This window comes from Saccostrea cucullata, unplaced genomic scaffold (genome assembly GCF_032062105.1).
Source record: "Saccostrea cucullata isolate Sc308-1 unplaced genomic scaffold, CSIRO_AGI_Scuc_v1 ctg15299, whole genome shotgun sequence".
Lineage (NCBI taxonomy): Eukaryota > Metazoa > Mollusca > Bivalvia > Ostreida > Ostreidae > Saccostrea > Saccostrea cuccullata.
The window spans coordinates 1-9,924 of record NW_026918442.1 but is presented as its reverse complement, the minus strand read 5'-3'; the positions used below and the strand labels follow the sequence as shown (position 1 = coordinate 9,924).

At 35.3% G+C, this 9,924-nt stretch overlaps 1 protein-coding gene across 1 annotated transcript; it reads right to left on the bottom strand.

The window, feature by feature from the left end:
* Nucleotides 1–398: 398 nt before the first annotated feature.
* LOC134266257 (DNA polymerase subunit gamma-1-like) lies at nt 399–9,919 on the bottom strand (the record flags this gene model as incomplete). Its single annotated transcript, XM_062748481.1, is given in 13 exon segments — nt 399–899; nt 1,067–1,318; nt 1,527–1,641; nt 7,017–7,049; nt 7,273–7,409; nt 7,900–8,006; nt 8,263–8,395; nt 8,621–8,738; nt 9,035–9,088; nt 9,233–9,387; nt 9,591–9,653; nt 9,792–9,811; nt 9,814–9,919. Coding segments are annotated over 13 exon segments (1,437 nt in total), but the record flags the coding sequence as incomplete, so codon positions are not given.
* Between the last annotated feature and the right edge of the window lie 5 nt (nt 9,920–9,924).

The following is a 9,924-nucleotide window of genomic DNA, read 5'->3' as shown; positions in this document are numbered from 1 at the left end:
GGAAGACTTCTTAAAACAGAAAGTATTGTAATAAAAACAAAAGGGTAGAGAAATATTATACTAAACAATAAAAAAGTAATATGTCGATATCGTAACTATATACGTGTCTTGGACATAACTCAAAGAAGTAGAGAGCAAATAAGCACTTTTTAAATGTTCTTGATACAAACACCAGATAATTGATTCCTCAGTAACTAAATGGTCAGTGGTAAACCATGGCCAGTTTTATAAACCACACAGTATCTGAACATAGTGGAATTAATGTGATATTACTGTCCTTATATCAAAATGTTGAAGAACATCATATCAAGTTCTTGTGAACATTTTCCTTCATACACCTTTTGTTTTTATATAAAAGGTTTGAATTAGACTATATTAATGATACCAGACCCCCTCCTTTGGCTCTCCCTTCCTCTTATTTAATTTTATGCAACTAAAGCAAAGAAAGATAATTCTAACCTCCATTACAAAATAACTTGCATTTTAATCCCATAAATTAGGTATGTTGCATGAACCCTCCGATTGGTAATTGCATCAAAATCTGTTTTGTATGTACGTATACCTACATCTGTCCTGAAAAGTCTGGTTGGCAATGACATGTATGCACCCTTGAATGCCCTCTAAGAATGCATAAAATAACTGATATTTAACCTTTTGACCATTTCCTTTCTCTATGCAAACAAAGTCCACCACTTAATGTTGGACCAAGAAAAATCTAGAGAGCATGCATTTATGAATAGCTATGGTGGTGTTTATTAGCAGTAAACGTAGAAACACTTACCCATGGGGATATTGTAGGCCCTCTCCATACCACTAGGGTTAGAAGGGGTTCGACACTCCAGGTTTACTTCCTTCCTTAAGCACTGGTCTATATCCACTTTACTAAAGAAGGCCACCGACTTAAAAGAAAGGGAGGTATAAAGGTAAAACTGCATATCCATACGTAATCACTCTTTAAAAATAGCAAATTACATTTCCAACAGTTGCAGAAGACAAATGGAATGCTTTATGGTTCCTGATTACATGTAACATACACATTAAATAAGATGTCAAGTATTTTTGTTACCTGAGGTAAATTGTTCATTCCTAGAGCGTGAGCAAACATACACCTGGTTAGGAGGTTAGTGATGTGTAGGGCTAGGACTGCCCTGTACCGGTCCTTACTGGACACTAGGTACCGGACCTCATCATGGATACTGATGCTGAACCGGGCATCTATATCATACTGACTACAGAGCCAGTTCATACACACCAACATAAGGTGCAGGTAATCCACAGCCGAACTCTGTACTACCCAGTTAATACGACTTGTCATGAACTGAAAGTACACAATAATGATACTCTGTACCACCCAGTTAATACGACTTGTCATGAACTGAAAGTAGACAATAATGATACTCTGTACCACCCAGTTAATATGACTTGTCATGAACTGAAAGTAGACAGTAATGGTAATATAAGGTATGAAACTGATTTGTATTACACCATTTTATTCCTAATACAGAGAACATGGCTGATTGACTTACTTCATCTCCTATGACCTCTGGTTCTAACACTTTACTGATAGAGGCACTCAGTACAGGTGTCTTTGGAGAGGGGGACTTGGCTATTGATTCCAACATGTTGAACATCACACTCTCTCTAGCAGAAAATGTACAAGTTTATTATTATACTCTTTACAAAGATTTAAAGTGAGGTCTTTATATTATTCTAATTTTGTAAATAAATGAATATTATATAACAGGATTTTATTTCTATGCAGCTTGTAACACAAGCTTTGATTGGTTACAGAGTAAATTTCCATGCACCCGACTTTGAGACAGGGCTAAATAAAACGCGACTTCAAAATGCATAGTTTTTCTATAATAAAAAGCAAATGACAAGACAACACGATGCATTGTAGTATGTAGAAATATTAAATCTTTTCGATAGGTTGAGACATAGTTCATTAGACTCTGATGTTTACAAAGAATTTTTATGGGTACATATGAAATAAATTCGTTATCCAGGTCCAATCACTATCAAGGTTATACAGGGATTTACCCCTGGTCTTGATTGAACCTTGTTGTGAGGTGTGTTGTATTTGTATTGTTTCATCATGTCTATTATTAGTAACATTAAGTTTCTTGAACATTCCAGAGTGGTCAACATGCTCGGTCATTTTTTTAAGAACATTCTTGAACTTTGTGTATGTCCAGAACTTTCCAGTAATATCATGTACTTACAACTTCTAAAATTTTCTAGATTTATAGTACTATATAAATACCCTGTCAATTCGATGCATAAATAATAATTGTCATATAATCACCATTGATGTACAAGTAAGACTGGCTTACAAAGAGTCTGGGGATATATTTCACTGGAACATTGTTGCAGCAACGGACACTCTGATGTATGTATTTTTAGATTCTTGCTAAGTTTGTACTTTATGTTTGATATATTTATTATATATTACTGTAAATAAATTATTGTTAAGTTTAAATTGTGTTATTGATCTTTGCTGGCATTTCGGGTTATTCTGACCCATAACAGAATTGGGGCTCGTCCGGATAAAGAATTTCTTGCACTTTTGCAGTTTATTGTCAGAATTTTTTTTTATTGAACCGTTAAATTTGATTATAAGCCAGCAAAAATCAATATGGTATTTTTGGTCACTGACTTTCTTAGTTCACCAAGTGTTCAGGTTTTTGATACGTTAAAAAAGGATGACTTGATCGCATTAGGTTTGCATTTTGGGTTAGATGTTAAATCCTCTCAGAGAAAGCAAGACATTAGAATTAAGGTTGCAAACAAACTAGTAAAAGAAAACATCTTTGAAAAATACGATCTTCCAGAATATACAGTTAAATCAGAGTTAGGCTCTTATAAAATGGCAGAATATCAGTTTCAATTAGAGTTAGAGAAAATGCGATTTGAAAGAGAAAAATTAGAAAGAGAAGAACGAGAGCGTGAACGAAAATTTGAATTAGACAAATTAGAAAGACAAGAGCACTTTGAGTTAGAGAAATTAAGATTACAGCACCAACCAGAACCGTCATTTGTCAAGAATGAATTTGACGCAGCAAAAAATATTAGGTTAGTTCCGAAATTTCAAGAAAAATCTGTAGACAAATATTTTCCCTAATTCGAAAAAGTCGCAGAGAATCTTAAATGGCCACAACACGTTTGGTCAACAATGTTACAAGTGTACTGGTTGGCAAAGCAGCTGAGGTATACTCTGCGCTAGGGGTAGCTGAAGTTCAGACTATGAGAAGGTCAAAGCAGCAATATTAAAAGCATATGAATTTATAGTACCTGAAGCATATAGACAAAAATTCAGAAAGTATAGGAAGTTTGATAATCAAACATTTGTTGAATTTTCACGAAGAGAAAGAAGATTTATTCGATCACTGGTTTAGATCTACGAAACTTGATAAAACTTTTGCTAATTTGCGCCAAGTCATCCTGGTAGAAGAGTTTAAGGAATGTGTTCCTCAAGATTTGAAAACACATTTAGAAGATAAGAATGTGAAAACTCTTGAAGAGGCAGCAGTCATATCTGATACTTATGCTCTGTCTCATAAAGAATTTTGTATCAAGATCACAGAACTAGCAGTAATTCTACCAATTCAGGTTCAGGGTCTCAGTCTTCCACAAGTCTCCAGTCTTCATCCCAAGGTGGTTTTAAGTCCGGTCCAGGACGTGTTGAAGGATCTTCTGGAATAGGGTCGCTTCCTACTTGTAGTTATTGTAAGAAAAAAGGTCATCTGATCAGTGAATGCTTTAAACTTAAGAGAAAAAATGATTTTGATAAAACTCAACCACACGCTTGTGCGGCAGTTAGAGGTGATAGAGAAGTCTTAGTTTCGATTTGTTCTGACACTCCTGATGTCCAGGGTTCACAGTTCAGTTCTATTGATTCTATGGAGGATTATAAGCCCTTTATGTCTCAGGGATTTGTTTCACTCGGTGACTCTAGCGAAATAAAACCTGTCCAGATTTTGAGAGATACTGGTGCTGCACAGACGTTATTGTTAGAGGGCGTGCTTCCTTTGTCTGAGCAGACTTCTACTGGTGGGTCAGTTTTATTACAGGGTGTGGAGCTAGGCGTCATTGATGTTCCCCTGCAGAGAATTAGTTTGAAGTCAGATTTAAGTTACTGGACCTGTTATCGTAGGTGTTCGACCTACTCTTCCCGTTCCAGGCATTTCTTTGTTGTTAGGCAATGATTTAGCTGGTGGGAAGGTTGTACCTGATCCTATAGTTTGTGAGAAAATCACTTCCAGTGTCATGTGCGATGATGAAGATGATGACATTTATCCAGCCTGTGCTGTTACTAGAGTGATGGCCAGAAGACGAAAAATGGAGGCAGACTATACTCAAGCCTTTGACGAGACGAATTCCTCTGTTGATATTGATTTGAATGACACTTTCTTATCTGACCTTGATGGGACCAAACAAGCATGGAACCATACAATATCAAGAAGCAAAAAAAAAAGAACTTTTACCAAAATTTGGTGGTGAGGATGATAAGTTGCATCCACTAGTTAGCTAAGGCAAGGACATCCTCAGCCGAGAACGTTTACTCTCTGAACAACATAAAGACCCAGATATCATTCAACTTAGTAAAGGGCACTTCCACCAAAAAGGCTACTAAAGTTGGAGAATGCTTCTATATGAAAGATGGACCTTATGCGAAAAAGGCGACCATCTGACGCTTCTCCAGATGAAGTGTGGCGTGTTGTTCACCAGATAGTGGTCCCAGCTGCTTATCGTCGAGATGTCATGAGTTTAGCTCACGATACACCTATGGCTGGTCATTTAGGTATCAATAAGACTTATAATAGGATTTTGAGTCATTTCTATTGGCCTAAACTAAGAAAGGATGTTTCAAGTTTTGCAAGTATGCCATGTCTGTCAGATGGTAGGTAAACCAAATCAGAAGATACCATCTGCTCCCTCCCAAACCCCTTCCAGCTTTTGAAGAACCGTTTAGTCAGTATTGGGGGATTGTGTAACCTTTGCCTAGGACTAGATCTGGGAACCAGTATTTACTTACCATTATGTGTACATCCACTCGATTTCCTGAAGCCATACCTCTTAGGAATACAAAGAGCATAGTTAAGGCCCTAACCAAGTTTTTCAGTTTTGTAGGAGCACCCAAGGCAATTCAGTCGGATCAAGGCTCAAATTTTATGTCTGGGTTGTTCCAGCAAGTCATGCATGAGTTGGGTATAAGGCAATATAGATCAACTGCTTATCATCCTGAGTCCCAGGGAGCGCTAGAACGTTTTCATCAAACCCTAAAAACAATGCTGAAGACCTATTGTTACCAGTATGAGAAAGACTGGGATGAAGGGGTTCATCTTGTACTATTTGCTGCACGAGAGGCAGTCCAGGAGTCTCTTGGGTTTAGTCCTTTTGAATTGGTGTTTGGTCATACGGTTAGGGGTCCTTTGAAATTGTTAAAGGAAAAGTGGCTGACTGAGACTAGTGATCTTAATCTTTTCGATTATGTGTCTGATTTCAAAGAAAAACTTTACAATGCTTGTAAATTAGCACAAGAAAATTTGAAGAATTCTCAGATGAAAATGAAAATGTGGTATGACAAAAATGCCAGAAATAGGGTATTTAAACCAGGTGATAAGGTTCTTGTATTTTTACCTATTCCTGGTCATCCTTTACAGGCCAAATTTTATGGCCCTTATGAAATTGAAAGCAAGATTAGTGATGTAAACTATGTAGTTAAGACACCAGGTCGACGTAAAGAGAAACGGGTCTGTCACATTAACATGTTAAAAGAGTATTTTGAAAGGTGTGACCGAAATTCTGTAGAACCAGTTTCCACTTTAGCCGATGCTAAGACTGTTCAAAATTGTATTGAAAGTGATACGAGTGTAGAAATGTAATCAGAGTGTCCGTTTGAAAAACTCAGAAGTTTTGGCTAATTTGGATGCTAAACTTGGACATTTGAACATTCACCAAAAAGAACAAGTTAAAAACTTGACGAGTGAGTATCATCAAATCTTTTCGGATGTTCCAAAGAAAACTAATGCAGCTTGTCATGATGTCATAGTAGACAACGCTCTACCCATCAAACAACATCCGTACCGTCTTAATCCAATAACATTGCAGTACCTAAGAAGGGAAGTGCAGTACATGTAGTACATGTTGGACAATGACATTATCGAACCTAGTAAAAGTAACTGGAGCTCACCATGTATTCTTGTACCAAAACAGGACGGTACCTACCGATTATGTACAGACTTTAGAAAGGTGAATTCTGTTACCAAAACTGATTCAAATACTTAGTCGTATAAGCACTATTGAAATATAAATGGGAATATTTTCACTGGGACACTGTGTGCAGCAACGGACACTCTGATGTATGTATTTTTAGATTCTTGTAAGTTTGTACTTTATGTTTGATATATTTATTATATATTACTGTAAATAAATTTTTGTTAAGTTTAAATTGTGTTATTGATCTCTTTGCTGGCATTTCGGGTAATTCTGACCCATAACAACCTGTATAACTAATAATATATACATAGATGATAAAACTCATATTTTGCTTCAAATATGGGATTTGTAAGTTGTTCCTTTTTTTTTTTTTACTTTTTTTTTGTTGAATGAAACATTACATAAATGTTTATTTGTATACTAATAGTTTTAAATTCTTGGATATATGATTTTTTTTTCAAATCTCAAAAGTTGTGGTATAAATTGAATGTGCTGAACACTGTCTTTGATCACTTATGAAATCAATGTGAATTAAAGTTATCTGCGGATGACTTAACAATAACTTTGCAGTCACTGGACAACCTGATTCTATACGTACAGCCTCAATAAAATGTGAATTGCACAATGTTAGATAACAGAAGACATATGAAGAAAAACATCATCAGAAATATAGTCCAAGATATCTGTAACATAGTCCTTATATTTGATCAGTTTTCAGAATATTTTACTTACAAAAAGTACTCTCAATGTAAACAATATGCAATAATTAGACCTACATGTATATAAAAACTTACGTCCCTCCTTCCCACTGCCTCAGATCTCGTTTCCTGAAATTTTTGAAATTTAAATACATGTACATGTTTACTCAAAATCTGAGAGAATAAAAAAAGACGAAAATAAAACAGTTTTGCAGGTTATACGTACAAATCAGAAAAACATGCATACTAGATAATGTTTTCTAAGTATGAATAGAAACTTCCTTAATACCTGACCTTTAAGGTATATACTATAATGTTTTGACATATTTAAACAAGTGTCCTTGCTGCCTACCTTCTTCCTTTGGTTGTTTCGTACAGTTTCTTGGCTTTAGCAGCAGCTTCTATTGGGGTCAGATTGTGATTAAAATTCATCAGCAGAGTCTCTGCAAACTTCTGTCCAGCCCCATATATACGACCATAGTTTAATATCTACAAGGATCAAAACCATATAGAGGATAGAGGACGCAAATAAAAAAGTGGACTGATGAATCGATACATTTTTAAGGCATATTCTGGTTGTCAATGATGTGTATATCAAATCTCCAAAAAATTGATAAGGCAATTCAAATTTCTTTCCTTTTACTATCACCCTTATGAATTTATATATTTTTTTGTCACTTTATAAGACATTATTTGAGTATTAATAATGCTTCATAATAGAAAAAACTTTGAATGAAAAAATTAAACTTCAATATGCAATTTAAAAAGAAATTAAAGTAACAAAAATTCCATATCCACATTTTTAGACATCCTTTTTTACAAATGAATACTTCAATCAATTAATAATAACAGACCAGATGAAAACTTGTAAATCAAAAACAATGCAAGAAGTAACATGTCAGCTGCCTACAATAAAATACCTATAAAAACAGAGCAATCTAATAATTCCAGATCCCAGTTTTGTCCCGGAGCACCCCACCTTAGCATGATCTCTGGTGATTCCAGCTGTCTCTGCTGTTTTACTGTGTAAGTCTGTTTTGTCATTTTTATTTCCTTGTAGTGTCATCCAACCAAAGGGGGTAGAACCTATAACAGAGAAATGAACAATGCAAACTATAAATTATCTTACACTGTATGGAACATTATACATTATTTCATCATTAAACCATTACCTATTCATTATTTTCCATGATATCTTATTGATTAACTTTTTTTTTGAAGGTGCATAAGGAGATGCACTTGGAAGTACATATTACTGTGCATTTAAATCAAAAGACACTGTGTTCTCAATATAAATTGTATTCAAGAAAGAAGACTTCACACTGATTTAAATACCACCTACCATGTATCTTGTATTTGGAGTCACCAATAATGGCTGCAATCCACAGTTCCTGGGAGTCCACATCAGCCCCCACAAAATGGTACCCTGGGGGAGACTGGATCATCGACTTCATTTCACTGCCCACCCTGTCAACCTGCAAGGTCACACAATTCTTATATGGCTTTCTTCTAAACCTTCTTTTATAAATCTATCATAATCATGCACGAGACAGAGAAAATATTTAACAAATGTAAAACAAATGCATGCAATGTGATAAACAACTTCATTTTGTAAAATTTGGTGGGGGAGATTTAATCATATGATACTTTACATTATTTAATAAGTAGCTCTAGATATACAGAATAAGTCTTTTACTTACATAAGCATTGCTGGCTGTCATCCATGTCTTCTCCACAGCTCTCCTTGTGATGGTTCCAGCAGGAATAACCCGGGGAATGATGGCTCCATACGAATCATTAACATCATAACTCGGGTCTCTGACAAATACCCAAACAGAACCATGTTTATCAGTAGGAAAATATCTCCTTCATATTGATCGATAGACCTCTTACCCAAATCATTCTCAGGAACCAAGTGGAAGAAAAATCAATGATATGTTCACCTTCAAATGTTAAAGTTGGGTGCTGATGAAATAACTTTTCATAATGATTATATCAATTTAGGTTTTATAAACACTTATTGGTGAAAAGGGGAAAAATAAATGCTATGTTCATCTGGAATGTTAATGCAGAAGAAATAATATTTCAAAGAGAAATCAGAATTATTTTTGTACCTTGTAATAGTGTCTGGTAGATCTTCTTCATTCAGTATTACTGCCATCTGTCCCCTGTAAATTAACAACAGACTCTTCATAAATAAAAAAGTTGTTATATCACTTTTCATCTTTAAATTTTATCTGTTTAACCAAATTTTAATACATTGTGCTCAAATGTTTTAAAACATTTCATCTAATCTTTATAATCCAACTGACGCGATTCGGTCTTTGTTTTTCTGCCAGTAGGAGCACATCTTGGTCAGTTTCAGCACGGTCTCTGCCGTCACTAGGAGGGACTTGAGGACACCTGTCTCTATCAGAGGAAGGAAGTCCTTAGACAGGGGGTTACCCACATTGCTGCCTTTACCGTCCTATAAACAGTCATCAAAATGGTTTAATCAAGATCAGTCCAACTTTATCCCAACATTTCTCAGTTTCTTTCAACTAGAAAAAAAGACTTCTTCATATTACAGTGTACTTTTTAAAGAAATATAAAATGCTTTCATGTAAGAGATATTGATTCAACCTCACTCGAACCACAACATGTCACACCTTGTTATCATTTGTACAGTACCTTGTGAGGCAATTTTTGGAACCAACAGCCTGGAATCCCAATATCATACTTTGTTTCTTTTACCTGTTGAATAAAGATTCTTTACAGTGACATGAAAAAGATATCACTTGTTTGCTATTATTTTTTAAGCAAAATGAAATTTGATCTCATTGCAATTAAAACTGTTGAAATCCCCCATTGTCTGAAAACTATCAGATTTACCTCTAGAATGTCATCTTTTTCTTGGCCTGTTTTTTGATGCCGGCCTCATCCAGATGTTTAGCTCGTTCATTCCACTCCATGTCATTTTTTGCCGTGTTTAACATCTTCTCCATTTCATTGTCAGTCATCGGGA